Source organism: Coffea arabica, chromosome 11e (assembly GCF_036785885.1).
Source record: "Coffea arabica cultivar ET-39 chromosome 11e, Coffea Arabica ET-39 HiFi, whole genome shotgun sequence".
Taxonomy (NCBI): Eukaryota; Viridiplantae; Streptophyta; class Magnoliopsida; order Gentianales; family Rubiaceae; genus Coffea; species Coffea arabica.
Window position 1 is genome coordinate 60,831,125 of NC_092331.1, and position 22,200 is coordinate 60,853,324.

General features: G+C 36.3%; 2 protein-coding genes across 2 annotated transcripts; both read left to right on the forward strand.

Moving 5' to 3' along the window:
• The first annotated feature begins 6,594 nt into the window (after positions 1-6,594).
• LOC140021710 (protein neprosin-like) lies at positions 6,595-11,600 on the forward strand. The gene is made up of 7 exons (XM_072073013.1): positions 6,595-7,593; positions 7,695-7,781; positions 7,918-8,130; positions 8,626-8,790; positions 9,339-9,392; positions 9,528-9,674; positions 11,012-11,600. The coding sequence occupies exons 1-7, from the start codon at positions 7,174-7,176 to the stop codon at positions 11,384-11,386; spliced, it is 1,461 nt and encodes a 486-aa protein (XP_071929114.1). The 5' UTR covers positions 6,595-7,173; the 3' UTR covers positions 11,387-11,600.
• Positions 11,601-17,734: 6,134 nt separating this feature from the next.
• LOC140021531 (uncharacterized) lies at positions 17,735-22,200 on the forward strand. The gene is made up of 8 exons (XM_072072595.1): positions 17,735-18,176; positions 18,296-18,390; positions 18,485-18,588; positions 18,709-18,809; positions 18,900-19,003; positions 19,352-19,789; positions 19,927-20,058; positions 21,757-22,200. Exons 1-8 carry the CDS (start codon positions 17,928-17,930, stop codon positions 21,908-21,910), a joined length of 1,377 nt encoding a protein of 458 aa, XP_071928696.1. The 5' UTR covers positions 17,735-17,927; the 3' UTR covers positions 21,911-22,200.

Here is a 22,200-nt window from a genome sequence, read left to right on the forward strand (position 1 = left end):
TTCAGAGCAAGTTAATACCCCCTTTTTTTTTTTTTTTGGTCGATACGATAGCTACCTATACTATGGGGAGGGGGAGGGTCTGAAGAGATCCTGGAGTAATCCGGAGGGGACTGAACCACCACCGGACCAGACGAATGCACTACGCACCCGTATGGATTTTTCAAGCAAGGTCACATTTAATTGTGACAAATTGATGGGAGGTAAGGTTTGAACCCTTGCCTCCTACCCTACCAAGCCTTAATGCATCGGTGGTGGCCACCAGCTCAAAGGCTGGTGGTTTAAGATAATACCCTTGTCATTTGAGTTGGGTTTTAGGGACAATAATTAATGAGTAAAAACTAGTAGTTCATAAAATGTAGCCCAATCCTTTGGACCGAGAATACATGGGTTAAACCCTAGTTAATGGGCCTCTAATTCGATGAGACATCCCTCTATTTCAATGTCCACGCCCAAATCCAAGATCAGCACCTTACCAAAACTTTGCCCCTCGTAAATTTTTCGCTGAGGATCCGTTTGTTTTAGGTGAAAGAAAATATTTTCCTAACTTACTGTGTTTGGTTGTACAAAAGTTACTGAAAATATTTTATTGTGTAAAAGATTTTCACTCATCCTATGTAAAAGTTATTTTCCGAAACAAACGCGTCTCGCTTGATAGAGGTATTTGTCAAATTTTTAAAACTTATAGCGTGTTCAAAATAAAAAAAAAAGGCCTTACCCCTGCTGACCCTATTCTAGTAATTAATTATGTATAATAGGGACATTTTTTTCTAGAAAAGCTTTCAACAATGAGAGTGCAAGATATATGTCACAATAAGCATTGCGTGTGATTGATATTTGACAATGAATGGCCAGCAATTTGTTTATTGCTCAAGGAGAAATTTTTTATTCGTATATACATTTCTCTAAGATTTTTTTAAAGTTAAACGACGAGATAAATTTTTTTTATTTTGCATGAAAAGAAGTATGTGGTTATAATGCGTAGAAAGTAAAGATAGAGGTAAAAGTGAAAATATTTCAAAAGTTAAACAAACACCAGAAGATGAAAGTAAGAAAATATTTTCAATAGGCCAACCCAACGGACCCTAAAATTTTGTCAAAATTTCCGACTTTACACGTTACTGAGAATGAGAATTTGCGGAACTTGCCGACCAAATCTATGGAAGTCTCGATCCTTTAACCTTTTTTATCTTTGATTCTTTGTCATAGTCAGTAAATATGTATTGTCAATGACTCTTATCCTAATGCCTTATAAGAAGGACCTTTCGGTGGCTGAATATGTTTCGCTTTAGTCCTAAGCTGATTCATTTCAATAAACCCTTTCCATACTATTCACCGCCCTTAATAAGAAGCTGGTAACAATCACTCTCAAAATTTTTCAAATATATCTTCGAGAAAGTAAACCTTTAATATATTAAACTCCGGTTTTGGCGAGAACGAGGAGGTGCCTAATTAGATGCTTATATGCCTTAATAGTTCATATCATGAACAAAAAAACAACAGGCCGGTCCTGCCACCCCTGATGCATACTGTACTTTGGGATGCAGACCTCACGATATTGCGGAAAAGTAAAAATTACCAAACCTCTTTTATTTTCGGGTGAAAAGATTAGTGTCATTCGTTAGCCCTACCCGTATACAAGACGGTCGAATTGTGTTAATTAATGTAGACAGCGATGATGAATTTAAAATAGAGTCTTAGAGGAGGTGCATGCAATCAATCAAGAACAGTTGGATCGTAATAATGGGATGTTACAATATGAAGCAATAAGAAAAGAATTTGTTCAGGAATATGTAGTTGGCACGAGGAACATCATCAAGTGCATCATGATGATGCAATGGGGAGTTGGCCCATGAGAAGGGATGATTCATGATGCTGCGAGCATGCTACACACAGTCACACACCTAAAATAAAAAGGAAGTGGAAGGATGGATGGATAGATTAGAGAAAGGTTAGCAGCATTTCATTTCTTTCCGAGGGTTCCCACCAGCCCACCCTTCCTTCTCAAATCATGGTTGGTTTAGGGAAATCTCCACTTTGGACTGGACTGCTCTGATGGATGTGGTCAGCGACATCTCTCAATGCCCCTGTCCCTCTCTTTGCGAAATTGCGAATTGCCAACCCTTTTTTTTTTTTTGCTATTTGTTTCAACTTCCATTGAATTGGTTAAGAAAGCTGACCTTGCTGCTTCGACACAATCATTGCATAACATTACCTTTTCCTTAGCCAAAACCTTTAATCGTCTCTCGTCTTGACCTTTTTAATTGTCCCTTTAAAAGTTGTAATATATATGATGCACACATGCAGGGTAATGTGCCGATTAACCAATAGCTAGCTCGAAAGCTACAAAATGCGTTAGTAATAGAAGAAAAACATTCTCTAAGTTGTGTCCCGCTCGATGCATGTATATATGATAATTTGAATTGTGTACAAGATTCTTAATGATTTTTTTAACGATAGGAATGTGTGGTTTTAATCATTTCCAATTAGTTCAGTTCTCCAACAAGCTGTTAATTGCTCTAGAGTAAGTAACTAATACGGAGCCAAAATGTGTGTAAGAAAATGGAAGCAGTGAAAAAGTAAAGAGCTAGAATATTGACTTAACCATCTTTGATTTGTGGATAACTTGGAAAGATGCTTCCGAAAGTTCCTGTCCCTACGTTCCAAATAAACCATCTTCCAAATTGTACCACTCTCTATCTATCATGATTCCATTTTACCGCTTTTCGTGGCATGTGTGCCATGACGGATATATACTATACTAAGATAAGATGCCATCCATCCCTTTAATGTCTGATAGATGTTTTCCCAAAGTCAAGAAAGGTGATTTGATGTTATCCTTACTGGAAATCAATTCGATAGGAAATATCTTTTCACGAAGCTTCTTTCATTGGCCAAACACAAAAACTGCAAGAATTTCCGCACTTTTAACATCAAACACTAAAATTCCAAGACTTCGATCGTCATCAGCATACCACACACCCTAAGCTGCTGGGTAAGAGACGATAACAACTGGTTTTAACAAGAACCTGCTGAAACGCTCCAACAATATGTACTCGGGAGCAAAAACTAGTGTTACGTGCTGGTTAGCCCATATTCCTTCCTTAGCGCTAATTAAATTCATCTACTGGAGAAGTTGCTTACGTACAATTATACAAATTAATTCAGAATACGTGCTTTCTTGAAGCGTGCGTTTTTGCGCCTCTTCTAGGTTTCAGAATACTTTGCGTGGGATGGAATAGAATAATGACGGCAAAGGTTTCTTTGCTTTTGAAGTCGGACCAAATTTGCGGCATAGCGAACTTAAGATTTTTAAGTCAAGGAAATACATCTGTGTAATCATGATAACAGGCCGGCCCTTTGAATTCAAACCAGTTATTAAATATATTATTATTATTGTCTTTCCACTTCAAATAATAATAATATATTATTCTCTTTTGTCACCATTTTCATTATTGTTACAGACGGGGAAAGAAAGAAAATACCAGGTAGAGAATTTCAGGCCTCGTAGATAAAGCTCTCTTTTGTTCACTTGTGGGCTCCTATTAGCTAGGAATTTCAGGTCCTGGTCTGTTTTCTTGGCTATGACTTGTAACTAGAGATTTGGTCAAACAACCATCCAGGAAAACTGAAGAAATTATATATAGGTCCCAGCCAATTTCTGCTCAAGCCTATGCTGCAAAGCTTTGAAGGTGGGGCAAGAGCCTAATGGGCTGGCTTTGCTTGTTGGCCCTCAAGAACTGGACCTTTGTTATTAGAGGTTTAAACTTGGAATGCCTATCATTCATACTTCGAGTGGCTGCTTTTCGGTCAATAATAATACTGCCAGGCAGCAACCGACTGGGCTCCAATTCTTGTTTGTTTAATTAAACAAGTTTAGATTTTATGGGTACAGTACGTAATGGAACAAGTTGTGTGATCTTAGTCCTCTTACTCTCAACACGTGTGATTATGTAAACAACTTGATCATGAGTTACCACCCCTTTTTTTTTTTTTTTTTTAATAAAAGTTTTATGCATTTTAATGCTCTCATTTTGAATATCTTGTACTCAAAATTTTGCCCAAAGTACCACAAGAAAAGGTGTAGAAAAGAAAAACTGAAAGTTAGGTCCATCGCCAACTAAAGATTGCTTGCCCAAAGTAAACTATTTGGTCACAAACAGAGCATTGCACAAAATGCACATCCATCCATGATCCAACCCCCCACGCATGTTAAGAGTCACTCAATCTTTTTTGGAGCTTTTTCTTTATTTTTTTTCCCCGCTTTAATAATATTTTTGAATTGGACATGTGCCCTTATAATTAAATTCTGGGCCCTTTTTCTTTTTCAAAATTTATTAGCTGTCCCCTCTTCAGAAAGTACCCATGGCTTTTGCAGCCTTTTTAGTTTTTATACCTTCGGGCTTAGGACGAAGTTTATTTACTTACTCCCGTTGCTTTCATAGATTTCACGAAAAGTATTTTTCAAGCCAATGCCGATGCCGTACGTGTGATTGATCAAAATGGAAGCTGTAAATCTTTAACTTTGACTGGCTTCCACCGAAAATTATAATTCACTATTAAGCAGCTTGTGCATAAATCTTCACGGATTAGGATTACAGCTGGCTACTGCTTGTTAGTTTTTTTAACCCTGACAAGACTCTAAATATTAACAAGATGATACACATTATATATATATATATATTTTGGTGACAACCCATCAGTACAGTGCATTGGATTAACTGACAATCATAAAAACCAAGGCAAGAGTAAACAGGAATTAATTTCATGGTTTCTTTTTGAAGAAAAAGGGAGTTAGAATCTTTTGAGTACCCAAAGGGGATGGTTGGGGGGATGGCAACTGATCGAGTTGGTGGCAAGCATATACGAAGGGTGCTAAAAGGTGTGATTAGGCATACTCGTAAAAGCAGCACTGAACTTGAGCAAAACGCCAAAACTCAAGAGAAAAGTTGATTTTCGATCGAGGATGAGATGGAGAAGCTCGTGAAATAATTAGTCCATGGAATGGATAGATGGGCATGGCAAAAAGACCAGGTTTTTCGTCACCATTTTTGAAATTCTAGCAGCTAAACGAGATTGCGATTGCGACTTGCTGTAGTAGGCCAAACGCAGTTTTCAGAGATGATGAGATGCTAATACTGTACTGATAGGCCATCTTCTTGGCTTTCGACGAGAGAGCACTTCTAGCCTAGGGGATGATCAGTTCAATTCGTCAATTCACGATCGACAATGTGTGTGTGTGTGTGTGTAATTAACGGCTTTAGATGACAAAAACAAGCATTAAACAAAGATCATCTCCAGAATTAATGTTCTTGACAGATTAATCTAATGAGATCGCTCAACAATTATTCTAAACCAGAAAAACTTTTTCTATGACATAAATTGAAAAAACACCGCCCTTTACATCATTCTTTAAAGTTCTTGTCGTAAGTTTCATGGCTATTGTCTCATCACTCCAGGCCTGAGCAAATCAGCTATGCTCTCCCTTTCCATGCTGCGACGTAATACTGATTAAGGGATTTAAGAAGGAAAGAGAAAGGGCAGTTCTTTTCATTTTCATCAACTCATGTTCCAGATTAAAGTCACTTTTCTCACATGCACTATATTTTCGAACCTATTCTAGTACTGATAAATCAATCCCATTAAGCTGTTGCAAAGAAAATTCTGGCTAATTAATAATAACACAATTTATGGATTTGTATGGAATAAAAAAAAAAGATAAGTAGATAAGTGTCAGTTATCTTCACACTTCTTCTTTAGAAGAAAATGTTTTTCTGACACTTGACAACCATACATATATATATATATATATTTTACTACATAGGATTATAGGACAAAGCCCTAGAAACTTTCTTCTCCTTTTCTTCTCAATTAATTACCCATGAATTGGCATCCATTACTAGTAAGTAATGCAATCCTTGATTCGTGAAATTGTCTTGATGATTACCTTCTTCTTCTTCTTCTTCTTCTTCTTTAATTTTTTCTTGATGTTTGGTTTACCAAGGCCTCAGTCCCCCAGCCCCAAAACATAAGCAAAATCCAGAAACGCATGCACATGCATGGGTGCTTTGCACTGAGCATGCAGTCTAATTAAGCAGATGCGCGTGCCAGCAGGGCGTACCCAAATTGCATTAAGAATTAAGCTTTAATCACAGAAAACGACAGCTTTGAAAAGGTATATGCAAGAAAGTACTCTTACTATTTGCTTGCCATCAAAAAGCTTCAAACTGTTAATATTGTATTTGTCTGGAATTACATATATGTAATGCTGCCTAGATTCAATATAATTGGAGTTTGAGTTTGGCTCGTCAGAAACTGATTATTAATTCGAGTTGAACCTGCTTAGCAGGACTTGATTTGCTAAGTTTTTTTTTTTTTTTTTTTTTGAAGGACTTGATTTGCTAAGTTTAATTTAACTACATGCAAAAGAATAGCTGAATAGGAGTATACTACTAATTTAACTACTGGAAGCTAGAAATGGAAAAGAGAATGTAGCTTAGCAGTAAAGAAATAATATGGAAGGTATGTGAAATAGTAAAATAAGATGGTAGCTGAGAGAGATGGGAGCTGACACAAGGAACATCTAGGGAAGTGGGAAAGAGAAACACCCAAAGCAAAGAACTTTGGAACCCCAGAATCCAAGTGTAATTCCCATCTGTCTACAAAGCCAAAGTAAAGAATAACAGAAATCTGTAGAATCCATCCATCCATTGTGTTTATGCTCTATAAAAATTGACACAGAAAAGCTAAAGTTTCAGTCTTTGTATCGGAGACTGGAAACACAACCCCCACACGCCCCTCTCTCTCTCTCTCTCTCTCTCTCTCTCCCCCCTATTCATTCTCTCTCTCCACTCAATTCCCTTGATCCCTTCTCTTCCCTTTCCGAGTTTTCAAAAAGAAGAAGAAAAAAAAAAAAGAATAATGCATGTCTTGATCACAATTCAAAACCCCAGTATTTATTTCCCCACAGCCACATGGGTATAACTCTAGAAAAACGCACTTACACCAACGCAACCTCCCATTCCATCCATTTCTTTGTTTTCTTTACTACTAGCTCTTGCCTTGGAGTTGCAAATTGTCAGGCCATATATCAGAACCGAGGAATAGAAGCTTAGGAAATGGTGGCAATGGTGGAAGTGTGAATATAGCTTGCTTAGAATAGTCAGTTTGTGTTGGATGGATTTGCTTGGAGCTGTGCTGCAATTGGCAAATACTAAGCTGAAGGATAATAATTGGCGCAATCTTGATCAACAGCACCGGAGAAGAATAAGACAATTTCAATGTACAAAAGCACAGACGGTTTCACTTATACAAGAAGAGTCAGAAGCAACAAGACATACAAGAAACCCCTCATCGAAAATGGATTATTCTTCTCCTTGTGGCTGCAGCTGCAACATGATCATTCCCCCAATCATTTATATTCTTGTTTGCATTCTGTTCTTCACCTCCTCTGTTTGTCCTGCTCATTCTCTTGAATCCCGAAACTCCAGCCATCAAGCCAATCAAACTTTCCGGCCGGGGGAGGAGTCACAGAAGCTAAAAACGATTAGAGCCCATCTCACGAAAGTCAACAAGCCAGCTGTCAAGACAATCCAGGTAAGTGCCAATACCTATTTCCATTAAATAAAATTGCTTCGTTAATTTGCCTTCTTTTTCTCATTTCTCTCATCTTCTTTCTTGATTGTCTGGGTGAGCAGAGTCCGGATGGTGATACAATAGATTGTGTATTGTCCCATCATCAACCAGCTTTTGATCATGCTAAATTGAAAGGGAAGAAACCATTGGTACGAGATCATCTATTTAGTTGAATTATTATGATGAAAGAGTTAGTATTACGCCTTTTTTTTTTCTTTCCCTCTTGTGGTGGTGGACATGTTTAACATTAATTTCAACGTTAACAAGAAGTTCATAAATTTGTAGGATCCACCTGAAAGGCCAAAAGGACATGATACAACTGGCATTTTACCAGAAGAATTCCAACTGTGGAGCATGTCTGGTGAATCATGCCCTGAAGGTACAGTTCCAATCCGAAGAACAAGTGAACAGGATATCTTGAGAGCTAATTCGATCGGAAGATTTGCAAGAAAATTACGAAGGCCTATTCGAAGAGACACCACCAGCAATGGCCATGAGGTCAGTGCTCAAGTCTAACAGAATTTTGAAATGAGGAATTAAATTAAGGTCCATCCATTCGGGGAAACAAAACTGAAAAAGACAAGTTATGGTCAAAAATTGCGAGTAAATGTGGAAACTTTACCGCTGGTGGCTCTTTACTTCTCGCAACAAATTCGTGTCAGACTTCTTTTTCAGCATTTTACTGACTTTCATGGCTCTTTCACCTTTCATTCTTTCACTGAGTTGGAAGGAAAGAATACGCGGTTCCCCAATTAAATGCATGAATCTCTGAATCACTCGCTTATTAGTTGACTCGTAAGTCTGTATTTATTATGAGTAAAAATTATTTCCAGCAAATAGCTGGCACATTGCTTCGATGAAATATGAGCACATAGCTAGGAACTTAGGACCAGTAACTTGGTTGTTGGAGAAATTATACGTACAAAAGGGTAAATTTGAAATTCCATAGTGTCTTAATTTTCATATATATATGTGTGTGTGTTTTTTCAACAGCATGCTGTGGGATATGTAACTGGAGATCAATATTATGGAGCAAAGGCAAGCATAAATGTGTGGGCACCTCGAGTTGCTAGTCAGTATGAATTCAGCTTATCGCAGATGTGGGTTATTGCCGGCTCCTTCAATGATGATCTTAACACTATAGAAGCTGGTTGGCAGGCATGTTTTTTTTTTTTTCTGTTTATCTATCTCAGTTCTAAAGAATTTAACGCTAGTTTTTAACTTAAAACCTGATTGAAATGGATTGGTCAAGTACAAACTACTTGTGTAAGGCAGATTTTTGCTGATTACTAACTTCAAATTACGTAAATTAATTGCTATTTAGTAAGCAAAAGTGCATGTATCTTGCTAATTGCCTAGAAATTAATATCTTGCAAATACCTAGCATGTATGACATTTAATGATCACAAGGGATCAATTACGTACCATGGTTTTTAAACATAGGAAATAATCTGCATGGTTTATTTTCACAGAGACAAATATTTACCACAATTCATATTTCAAATTGAAATAGGAAGTCAGCCTACTTCTTTTGATTGGAAAGCATACATAGATAGAAGGTAGTGTGAATGGTTGGTTGCTCAAAATTGGTAACGAAAGCACTTATTACATATTCAACCACCTTTCTAATTCATTGATTTTTTATTTTTTTTTTGGTTGGGTGTATGGAGCCATAAATAGATCCTAAATTCATTTAATTCCCGCAGGTTAGCCCAGAGCTGTACGGGGACAACTATCCAAGATTTTTTACATATTGGACAGTAAGTGTCTTCTAAGTGGCAGTGGAATTAATTAATGCCATTCATTCATTCATCTTCTTTAACGAACTTATGATTAATCGTAATTAATTTGACCAAATTTATCAAGCTAGCTAATTCAATGAGTGTGTTGTACAGAGCGATGCATATCAAGCCACAGGTTGTTATAATTTGCTATGCTCAGGCTTTGTCCAGACCAATAATCGAATAGCAATCGGAGCTGCAATTTCTCCCACGTCTTCGTATAATGGTGGTCAATTTGATATCAGTTTATTAATTTGGAAGGTAACTAACTATTACTGCTACTAAATTTACCTTTAAGCATTTTTATTCTACTTTTCACATGCACTTTGTATTGTCACTTGTCAAAATCATAATCCAAAAGTTGTGATTCAATTCAAAGAGATTTTTGTTGTCTTTTTCTCTTGGAAAACAAGAAACTTGTGCATTATTCTTCACTTCTAAGTTCTAACTAAGTATGCATACTATGTTTGACCTTCGAGAGAGAGAGAACAAAGAAAGTTTTTTTTTTTTCCCGGAAAAAAAAAACACGCATTGACTGTAAAACTACTACTAAAGAAGTCTAAGAATCAAGGTTCAAGTGGGCCTAGTAGAATCATTAAAATATCTCCTCGAGATTATTTTTGCCTTTCCCTTTGAGTCTCTTGAATATGGATGGTATTCACATGGAAGGGTTAGACTAGGATCACTAAATATTGCATTGAAAACTCAGTTTTTCATGTGATTTATTTTTTTTTAAAAAAAAAAAAAACTTTGTCTGTTATCTTTTTCAATTTTTTTATAAATACACTTCAACCGCATTACTTCAATAGAGCCAAATCCCAGATATGTATGTATATATATATTTTTTTTTAAAAAGAGAGAGAGAGAGAGAGAGAGAACGTTGTCTGTCATCTGTATGTATATTACCACCATATCTCCACCTTCTCTTATAAAATACGGGGGACAAACTAAACTTAGTCATCTTCTCATTTTTCAACCAACACACCCCCCCCCCCCCCAACCAAAAAAAAAAAGCCATCTCCGACAACATCACCATGATCATCACCATCACGTTTAGCCAAAAAAGAAAAGTAAAAGAAGGACTTGGTGGTATTAGTGCCAAGACAAGAAGCTTTATACATCCTAGGTATTTTGGAAGTTGGAGGCGTTATCCCACAGGATGTAGGTCAAGCAGCTAACATATATGTACACTTTTGTTAGGTCATTGTTTGTACGCGTGCCGTGAATGTTACAGTTCACCACAGAGAATGACTGCTGAATAGCTTTGCTTCTACTACTATACTACTAGATTGACAATTATGCTTCTTTTTTTTTCCTACTTTCTCAGATTCTGTTGGCCTTCCTTTGCAAGCAAACACTACTACCATTTTTGTCCACCACATAAGCTAAGATTTTTTGCTTCTTTTTTTGGAGGAGGTGGAGGGACCAAAAACAGTTGTCTAGCAATTAAGAACTAAAGCAGTAGTTTTATTAGTAGTAATGGCAGAATAATATAGTATATAGGTATTGGTATATAGTTCATGAGCAAATTAACAGAATAGAATGAAGCTCTAGAGCATTATGATACTAGCTAGCAATTTATTATGTTAATTTTGCAGGATCCGAAGCATGGGAATTGGTGGCTGGAGTTCGGAAGTGGGATATTAGTGGGTTACTGGCCATCTTTTTTATTTACGCACCTTAGGAATTCAGCGAGTATGGTACAATTTGGAGGAGAAGTGGTGAACAGCAGGTCGGGTTTCCATACAACCACCCAAATGGGCAGTGGACATTTTGCTGGGGAAGGTTTTGGTAAAGCATCTTATTTCCGAAATTTGCAAGTGGTGGATTGGGATAATAGCTTAATCCCATTATCAAACCTTCGAGTATTAGCGGATCATCCTAATTGCTATGATATTCAAGGTGGAATTAATCGCGTTTGGGGGAATTACTTTTACTATGGAGGACCCGGAAGAAATTCAAGATGCCCTTGAAAGCGTACACATCTTTTCTTTTCCAGTTTTTCTTTTTACAACATGATGGGTTATCATCAGGAGATCGTAATAGAGGTTGGGTGATTCTTTCCAATTATTTTCAATCTAACAAGTGATCTATCCATAAATTATACATACGACTACTAGTTTGTCAGGGGGAGGGGGTTTGTGTAAATTGTTACGATATCAAATAGTGGATATAATTTACTCTTAATTTTTCGTCTGTGTTTATCCTTCCGGCCGGCGTGTCTGAAAAGTTTCATCAGATTTTCTCACTGATCAGTTGGGGACGGTTCAGACTTCTAATCGATGCAATCCACAAAATGTCTGATATGCATATTTAACAAGCTAGAAACGTTGAAGAGAGGAGGAGGAGGGGGAGGAGAAAAGAAAAAGAAAATGAATGCTGCCAACTATCACTAATGAACAGCCAGCACCTCTTAGCTTGATTTCCAAGCGAGTGAATGTGATTTGCAGATGAGTTGATTAATTGGAATATGCTGTACTGGATTATGGTAGGTTACACTCAATGCATGAAAGATATACTTAGTAGAATTAGAGTACAAATTAATACTCTCCATAATACCTTTTCAATTCATGTCTATGTGTCTTAAATTAAGCAGACAATGTAGTCGAGAGAAACTCCATGAAAATTAATGCTTTAAGTCTTGCTAATTATTATGGCGGTCCATGATAGATCCAAGCAACTGTTCTCTGCTGCCTCTTAAATGGATCCACCAACCACCGTTGTCAACAATTGCTGGCTTGTAGAATAATACTTGCTACCTGCGCACAGCCAGTTTTTAGTACATTAAATTATGCAAGGCAACGAAATTACGATCGTGGGCCTGAAATCAGAAACTTGCTGCTGGTATCGATGCACTTGCTGGCTTGCAATCATGGATTGAAATTGTGGACCTTTTGATGCTTCCATATTGGAGGAGGAGAGGATGATGACGATGATGATGAACATTATTATACATGTCTTGGGCCTTCCGGGGGGTTATGCACTCATGTCACAGCAGTGATTATGCGTAGGCTTGATGATTGATCGTAATCTGGCAATACTATGATAGGCTGACCCCTATGCTTCGTTATATGGTTTTGATTTCGAGGGCGACTGCTCATACGCCATAAAGTTTGAACTCTGCTTCATCTTTATATCTATAATACAAAACCTGCTATAGACAATAAATATGGATAATAAGAGCTACCCATTGGTGAGAGATTCCGTTGTGTAAAAAACATTATACTAATACAAATGCATAATACAATTTTGCATGCATGGCTGACGAGCGAAGTACGTGCTATTGCCGGAAATTATTCTTTTTTTTTTTTCTTTCACAACATATTAAAGGGAATTAATTATATGTCACATAATTCTGTTTTTGGTTCGAGAGAGATTCTAACATCTATGTTGGGATGCATTGAATCAGGTCTTCGATCTATGGCGATTCGACTATGTTGCGTTTCGCTGAACTTACGGTATATATTAGTTACCGTGTCTGTTTTTATTTTGGATCTTGATTTTGGACCTATTTTTGGGTCCAGTCCGTTTGGTTGTTTGGTTATATATATATATATATACACACCTTATATTCATTCTGTTAATAATTCTGATTCGTTCCAAGCGCTAATAAAATTTGATTCCCCCAAAGTTGTTCTAGTGTTCTTGATTGTTCTCTTGTTTTGTTGCATCTGTTATAACAATCTAATTACAAGGGAAAAAGGGGGAATTATATGTAACCTAATTCTTTACTCTTAAAGTATATTATGTACTTGGGATTTGGTTTAAATGATCACAAATGGAGTGGAAAGTCATAACAGGGTTAAAATGCTCGACCACTGAATTATAGTGCATGATGGTCGCGAATTGACTTGCAAAAAGTTCAAATGCAATTCAAGTTTCCTTAATGTACGTATCTGAATATTCTATAATTAGTCGCACTGTGAAGGCCTAACACGTCTATCTGACTGTAAAGGCCCAGCCATAAGTTTTGGACATTTGTAGCCCATCTCAAATACGCATCCAGTTACCCGAGTTGTGAGAGCAGTGTTGAGCGTCCAAACAAACAAATAGTTACTCGCTCTAGGTCCGAAGGATGATGAAGTTCTCGTTTGGCGGCGGCTTTTAAATAAGCACTTCTGACATAAATATTTTTAAATTATCAAAAATTACACTTTTTAAATTTGAAAAAATTAATTATCAAATACTCTACAAGTACTTTTAGTGTTTAAAAACATGTTTCGTTTTATAAACGCACCTTCCTTAACCTCAAACGAAACTTAATCGAAATTGGGCATTTCTCGCGGGCCAGCTTCTAAATTTTTAGTCACAGCGATGCTGAGTTCGTGTGCATTGATTAAACCATATTCGGTAAATAATACTACTACTTTACCAGTCCTCGGTTGGGGAACTTCCCTTTAATTAATTGATTTCATAACATTGATTAGGTGAAGGGGGTAATCAACGTGAGACGTGAGAACCCCGTGTTTGATCCCGATCATTCTTTCCGCATATTTTAAGTCAGATTAAACACGCTTTGAAGCGTGTTTAAAGTAGTATATATGTCTACTAGTAACAGGAAGTGAGGTTCATATAAGACGACCCCCAAGAAGTCAGTTTGGATGCAATAGCAATAGAGTATTATAATGCCATCCACTGATGACAATTATGCAAAAATTAAATTTGAAATTGAAATTCAATTTTTGCACACGTGTCATGAATCCAACGATTATAGTGTATACACTGTCAGTGCAGGAAAGATTTACTCTAATTATATTAGGTAGTACTACTATCAATTATTAAGTGATTAACCTAATTTTTAATATTAGACCGTATATGATCTCGAATCTTCTTCTGTACTCGCAAATATATTAGGAACACCACACTAAAACACATGCATATGTGCGAATGCGACTATGGATTTGACTGGGAAGGAGCATGCATGACCATGCCCACACCAGTACATACGTTATACGTACGTGTAATCTGTGACTTTTAAGTTTTTTCTTTAAAAAAAAAAAAAAAAAAGAGGATATGATTTATGCAAATCAATCTGCTAACATCTTCATTTATTGGCTGCACAAACTCCCAAGTAAATGTAAATCTTCCAACCAGACGTCCTTATCCCACAAAGACAAAAAAAAAAAAAAAAGTTAGCAGCCGGGGATTAATTTTATCAATCTTCTGAAGAAACTTCGGATTTATTTAATATTGTTAACTTTTTCGCTAATAATTATTTTGATATATGTTTTGAAAGGTGCAATATACCAATATTATTGTTGTTATAGTGAATGTAAAGGCATAGTAATTAGTGATATTTCTAATATTAATATATGGGTATTTTAAGAAAATATTAGATTAGATTTACTTTTTCAACAAAATTAATTAATTTTTCTTAAACTATATGAGGAAAAAAAATCAAAATTATCAAAATGAAATGAAAGGAGTATTTACTTTTAATCTTACATACATGCTTCACCTAAAGTACTTCAATATTATTGTTTAAAAGAGTATCGACAAAATAATAATCTTCCATAAGAGTCGCAGGCATGTGTCCTGTGTCGATTTTCCATTTACATGTAGTTGTTCATCGAGTCTTTCCCAAAAAAGGTCAAAGATTCTAATCCAATTGGTGATTGATTATAAAAAAAATAATTAAAAATGGTTTAGGACCAACAACGAGAATCACATGGTCGACTTGTTGGTAGAAGGAAATGATAGGTCCCTGTTTTTAAATAGGGAATCAGAAATGGTTACGAGCTCAATCAACCAACCAGAATTTGTCGGATTTTAAAATGGGGAGCCGCTGCACCATCGGGTCCCAAGCACCAGAAAGTCTAAGCCCACAACTATTCACAGCATATGTACTCAATGCTCCAACCTTCTGGTCCGCAGGGGTAGGTGGAGAGGAGGGCCGGAGAGATACTGGACAGATTAGGGACTATCCAGCCTCTGTCTGAATTGTGTGTTAGAGATTTTTTTTTTCTTACAAATAACTTATTATGGTGTTAAATGTTTTGAATAAATTTATATCTAAGATAAAAAAATGGTTGAGAAATATTTTCAAAATTATTCAATCCAAAGGGATTCCCAAGCTTTTCGGTTTATTCTTTATCAGACTAAAGAGTAAATAGCATAAATGCTTTTTTTTTTAAATTTTTTTTAAGTAGAGAAGAACTAAAGGTTTTTTTTTTTTTTTTCAATTTCATTTCTGTTTTTGGAAAGAGGAGGACCATGCTCTGATATGTATTTCCTCCAGCTAAAGGACATTGAAGCCAACTAATAACTAGACCTCCATCATGGGTTACGATCATTATGTATGTTAAGATATTATGTGTTATATTTAAAAAAAAAAAAAAAACTCAACAAAAGTTGGTAAGAAAATTTATAAAGTTTTTTTTAAGGGAAGATTTTATGAAATATGTTTTAACTTCATTTACTGTATTTCTTAATCTTACGTATAGTCTAGTGGATTTCCCTCCTTAAAACTACAAAGACATCTTTTTGGAAGGTTTAGACATTATGATGAAATCCACAATAATAACCATTCTTGTGTGATTGCAAGCACTTGGTGAAATTTCTAGGTTTATTGTCATATCATTTTTGCACAAAAAAATGGCATTGCATTTCTTATTTTAATTTGGAGACTCAACTAGGCAAATGGAGGAAGCAAACTTTCATGTAAAGAATTAGCGACAATCTTGGAAAGGCTAATATAATGATAATTAGGTTTTTGTATCAACTTTTTATCCTTCACTACAACATTGATGACATCTCGCGAAAAAAGAACAAAAAGGAAAAAAAAATAAATAAGGAAGAAAATATTTTTTATTGTCTAAGAGTTTTACATTAAAAGAAAACAAGAGAAATAAGGAGTAACAAAATGAAGACAAGCTAGTATATATACATTATTGAACAAAACAAATTAGAGGTATACGCCACTAACATACCGAACAACAAAATAACTAGTAGAACAATTAGCAAATGCATTCCATTTCTAATCTAAACTATCAAACAAATTATCCTTATTTGGATTATGGTTATTCATAGAAAATTTTTTATATTTTTCGTGAACACATTTCCTTATCACCTATTTATCTCATAAATAACAAATTGTTACAGTATATTTTTTGACAAAACTCTTAAAAATAGCAATCCAAACGAGAAATTTTTCTGCATTTTTTTTACATTGAAGCTTGCTCTTTTCCTTAGATACTTTGCTAGACCTATAGTTTGGACCCATATGCCTCTTCTTCCCTCGTATTACTTCCAACAAATTTTTTAAATTAATTTTTCGGTGCTAAACAAGAAGTTTTCTTTTGCAAGCTCCTAATCTAGAGGCCCATTTGGCAAGTAAGTTTTTTGGGTATTTGTCTAAAATTTTACTGTAGAAGTTGTAGAAAATTTTTTTGAAGTGTGTAAATTTTTTAAGTATATAGTTTACAAATTTTAATTTTTTTTTTGAGATTACTGCAGTTAAAATTATTAAAAAAACTTGTAGCAAACAAATTTGATAAAAAATTTGCTTGCCAAACAAGTCCTAGCTGTGGTGAAAAAGTTGAGTGGACGGTGAGGCAGCCGCGTTCTTAGAAATTAGGAGGAGGAGAACGCGATGGAGTGGGACCGTTGGGAATTTAGCATATGATACATGGCATAAAGAAGCAGAAACTTCCAGCTCCAGATCCAATCCAGCACAAAAACACGGTGGAAAGAAACGCCTAGAATCTCTTGACTAATCCGACTGTCCCTCAATTTAGGATCCCTTAATTTAAGCCTATTTTGATCCTCCCAACCATTCAAAGCTTATTTTGGATTCTGCAACCAGTTTCTAACTTTAATCGTCATGTACCTATCCACTTTGCTTAGGCTAAATCTTCTCGGTCCCTTCACCAAATATTCATAGCAAACAAAGAGGTCATTGCTTGGACCTTCCAAACCGGATATTGTCCCATTTTGTAGGATCCCCAAGTCTGTACAAGACCACATAGATGTCTGCGAAAGAGTTATGTCTCATGCCACGTGGCACAAACGTCAACCCAAACTCTTTAATGGCAGCCTCTCTAAGACGCAAGAAAAAAAAAAAATCAAGAAAAGTATTATTCACTGGTACAAGCGTACCAAAGTTTTAGTACTACTTATTAACATGGGTTGGTCAATTAATATTAAGGGGTCATTTCATTTCATTTCATTTCTGTTGCCTGACTGAATGAGAAAATTGTGGAAAATATACCACGTTCGAAATTGGCAGTAGCAGGATAAATTCTGCAAGGCCAATTGAACAAACTAACCTAACTGAAAAAAGAGTGCCAAAATTTTCAACCCTTCTTTCAAACTAACCAAGAAAAGAACTTTTGTCCAGAGTTTGAAGCTTCTCATACATTTGAGCCTTCTCCTTCTTCTCCTTTTCTTGGAGAAGGCTCTCTGGTTCGGTAGGGTTTTTAATTATTCAAATATTTGTATGTGCATTCATAGATAGAACAAAATTGTAAGTAATAGTGACAAATATTTCTTGAGGGAAAAAACTAAAAGAAGAAGATGATTAGGTGCTGGACACCTGCTCTGCAATTGGCAGAGCTATTTGTGAGTTCTTTGGTGCATATGGGGTATGGGTTTTACATATTTAGCACAGCTGTTGCTGGGGATGCCTCACAGGCTCTGAGTGATATGCTTTTCAAGCCTAATCTTGATCCTGCTCCGAAAAAAGAGGGATCAAATGAAACCCCCAATGCTGATGGCCTTCCTCCCATTGTCTTGGTTCATGGAATTTTTGGCTTTGGCAAAGGGGTATGTTTTACAAGCTCCATCCATTTTTCATTTTCTTTTATTTTTTTAAAATTTTCTTGGGTTTGTTTAATTGCCTTGATTTTTGGTCAGTTTTCGTCTGTTTCCTCTATTGTTTCCAGAGACTGGGAGGGCTATCTTATTTTGGTGGGGCAGAGAAGAAAGATGAGAGGGTTCTTGTGCCTGATTTAGGCTCATTGACAAGCATTTATGACAGGTAGATTTTATTCATAGCTTGTTGCTCCAAAGTACTGGTTTTGTTACTTTTCGGCATTGGTCTTGCAAAATTATGATGGGAATTTCGGCTTTAGGGCTCGCGAATTGTTCTATTACTTGAAAGGGGGGCAGGTTGATTATGGGGAAGAACACAGCAAGGCTTGTGATCACTCCCAATTTGGAAGGGTGTATGAGAAAGGTTGAAACTTTATCACTTTATCACTTTCTTGCTCAATTGTCTTTATTTTATTGCTGTTATGATTTATTATTGGGGAGGGTTTTCGACGTTTCCTATTGATCGCTGGAATTTTATGATCAGGGCACTATCCTGAATGGGATGAGGATCACCCTATTCACTTTGTGGGGCATTCCGCTGGAGCTCAGGTTGTTCGTGTTTTGCAGCAAATGCTGGCAGCAAAGGTAAGTTTGTTTACTCCTGTTAGTAATTGATTATCGAGGATGTATGAATAGCCTTTTTAGTAAAGAGGAAATATTCTTTATGTGTTTCAGGCATTCAAGGGACATGAAAACACTTCAGAAAACTGGGTTTTGAGCATAACTGCGTTATCTGGAGCATTCAACGGGACAACAAGGACTTACATTGATGGAATGCAGTGAGTCTTCTGAAAACTAAAGATTTTGTCAAATTTCACCTTTATTTGTTAGCTCAATGATATGAATGAAATTTCAGAAACTATTTCTGTGGTACTTCAATCATCGTAATACTACTGATCAGCTGATTCTGGAAGTCATGATATTGGACTATCTGGTGTTGGATTTGAGCTAATGTATCTGTGCATTAAAATCTCTTACACAATACTGTATCATCAGTTCTTATATTTTTTTGCTTCACCTGAATCTCTTTTTACGAACAGCCAGCTCAACCTTTCTTGTTTGTTAACCAAATTCCGCATTTGATAATGGTTATCCTGACATGTCATTCAACTTCAATCTGACTGCAGACCAGAAGATGGCAGGTCTTTAAAACCTATCTCTTTGCTTCAGCTGTGCCGCATAGGTGTAATTATTTATGATTGGCTTGATATTTCTTGGCTAAAAGCCTACTACAATTTTGGTTTTGATCACTTCAACATGTCTCGGAAGAAGATTGGCGTTAGGGGTCTTATTGACTGTCTCATAGGAAATGCTGGTCCATTTGCATCAGAAGATTGGATACTTCCAGATCTAACACTTCAAGGGGCTATAAGATTGAACAGCCATTTACGAACATATCCCAATACATACTACTTCAGCTATGCTACCAAACGTACACGCAAATTCATGGGCATTACAGTTCCTTCTGGAATATTTGGCATACATCCTTTATTTTTCATCAGAGTCCTGCAGATGAGCCAATGGCGGCTTCCTCCAGATGTCTCTCCCCCTTATAAAGGCTACAGGTGTGTGCTAGTTTATAATTTTACTCTCCCCACACCCCCCCCCCCTCGGCGAGGCTCTGTTTCTGAATATGCCCAAGGTTTCCTTGTTGGAAGAAATTTTAATATTGTGTTATGTGTTGCATTTAATTCACTTGCAGGGATGAAGATTGGTGGGACAATGATGGAGCACTCAACATTATATCCATGACACACCCTCGTTTTCCAGTTGAACACCCAAGCTGCCATGTTATAAAGGATTCTGATTGCCAACCCTTGCAGCCAGGCATTTGGTTTGTGAACGGTCTCCATGCTCCATTAGCAAATTTATTACTGTTTGTGTGGGGAAGTATAATGTTGAATGTTCATTAATATCTTCAAATTATGATACTCAACTATGCATTTCACTCTTATCTTTTACACACACGTGCATGCGATAAACATTTATAGAGATCAGATTAAGGATTTTTTGGGATCCGTTCAAGGTAGTTATCTTTCTTCTTTAATCATCACAGATTATACCCTTTATTTAGGGTATGGAACTATAATTAGTACTCCCTCCCTCCCCCCTCCCCTCTCTCTCTCTCTGTATGCGTAGTGCAGTTTGTGAATTTATATCCAGCTGACATATAGAACTATTATTGAGTATCAGTTGTTACTTGCTGAATTTTTTGGACGTGTGTTCTCGAGTTTACATACTTGGTTTTAGTCACAACTCACAGCACACGCTCTTCTTGGGATTTTTTAGATGCTTCAAATTTGTCATTAATCTCTTTCATATAAAGCTCAATGTTTAGGAAAAAATATGCACCCTTATATAGGTGGATAACTTATAATAAATCTTATTAGGAGATATGAACATTTACTTTTAGCTGCTTTCTCTCTCTCTCTGCATTGAGTGTCTTGGTGTTTATTGGCTTGAAAATTTTGGTTATGACTGAAGATTTATTAATCTGATAACTCATTTATTTAAACTATCATCATTCTTGTCTGTCCTTGGTGCCAGATTTTGCTTCAGTGCTAGATTTCTAGAAAGACTCGATATTAAAGAATTCAAGTCCTTGTTATTATTCATACAAAGTGGATGAATTAATTTTTTTTGCCAACACATATTTCTCGTGTATACAACTTTGATTATTTGATTACCCTGTATGAACTTTTTATTACTTTTTTTACCTTTTAATGATAAAGAGTCCATATGTGGAAATATTTGCATGTTTAAAAAATTTGCATGATATTGCAATCCATGATCTGACGTTCATCACCAAAACTTTTATGCCAAATGAAGTGAAATATCAGCATACCTCAAGATTCTGTCAAAAAGAAGCATTAGGTCTATGGGTGTCCAGGTCACTATGGGGTCTGTTTTTGACGTCATTTACCCTGCAATGCCTGAATAGTTCCTTATGAAATCAAAGCCATGCATATACTTATTCTTTTAGGCCAATTGGAAGTGTTTTATAAGTTCACCTCTCTGAGCAGTGCATCTCATCTATGTAGTGTTGTATCATATCTCTAAAAAGGTTCCTGTATTTATGAGGAGCTTACGAGGTTTGAATCCAATCAGGTAGGTTATCCCCTGAGATGATTTAAGAATAAGTCCCTCTGAAGTGATTGCTTTGTAATATTGCCTAATGAACAATTGTGTTGGAGCATATATCTGAATCTTTAAAAACAAATGAATTGTGCATACACAAATGACTAAAATTTGAATTGGGCTAGACTGGGAATTTGAATTAGTCAGGCGTTTGGGTCTATGCCAGCTGATGGGTTCTGTACCAGACTAGTAAACTTGTATTGTGAACACAGTCAAGCAATAGCCTAGGTAGCTATAACCTGAAGTTAGAATCTAGGATGAACTCTTGGTTGGTTGATGATACTCCACATGACCAGATCATTTTGCGTATAGCACTCTGCATTCTATAATTACGAAGGCATCGAACTGGTGGAGTTCTGTGATAGTCATGTAAATGTTCCCATGTGTGGTGCAGGTATTATAAGATCGTGGAAGGCGATCACATTCTTTTTATCATCAACCGGGAAAGGGCTGGAGTTGAATTTGATTTGATATATGACAGCATCTTCGAACGCTGCAGAAAGCATGCATTTAGGAAAACTCCCATCTTGCCGGACCATGTACAGTAGCAGTTCATACGCGTTGCTTTGGCTGTCATAGATATGCCTAGGCTCATATAGATTTAGAATTAAGAGTATCAACTAGAATACTCTTTGGCAGTAGATTCCTTCCTTCTCTTTTTTTTTTTTTTGTTGTCATTTTTATGGAAAATGGTTGTAAATGTGAACAGATATAATTCCTGCCTTGTCAGAAAGTGGTAGTCCTGATTACCGTCCATCTTTACTTCCTAGTTTCTCTGTAAATGACTCTGTATCAGTCATGCATGCAAATGACAGTAACAGTTCATGACGTGCTTAAA

Bases quoted from the DNA above. Each gene is read 5' to 3' on its own strand.
- LOC140021531 (XM_072072595.1), top strand. From the start codon at position 17,928: ATGATTAGGTGCTGGACACCTGCTCTGCAATTGGCAGAGCTATTTGTG. The intron at 18,177-18,295 runs GTATGTTTTACA...TATTGTTTCCAG, and splicing joins TTTTTGGCTTTGGCAAAGGG to AGACTGGGAGGGCTATCTTA. The intron at 19,004-19,351 runs GTGAGTCTTCTG...ATCTGACTGCAG, and splicing joins ACTTACATTGATGGAATGCA to ACCAGAAGATGGCAGGTCTT.
- LOC140021710 (XM_072073013.1), top strand. From the start codon at position 7,174: ATGGATTTGCTTGGAGCTGTGCTGCAATTGGCAAATACTAAGCTGAAG. The intron at 7,594-7,694 runs GTAAGTGCCAAT...CTGGGTGAGCAG, and splicing joins CAGCTGTCAAGACAATCCAG to AGTCCGGATGGTGATACAAT. The intron at 7,782-7,917 runs GTACGAGATCAT...ATAAATTTGTAG, and splicing joins TGAAAGGGAAGAAACCATTG to GATCCACCTGAAAGGCCAAA.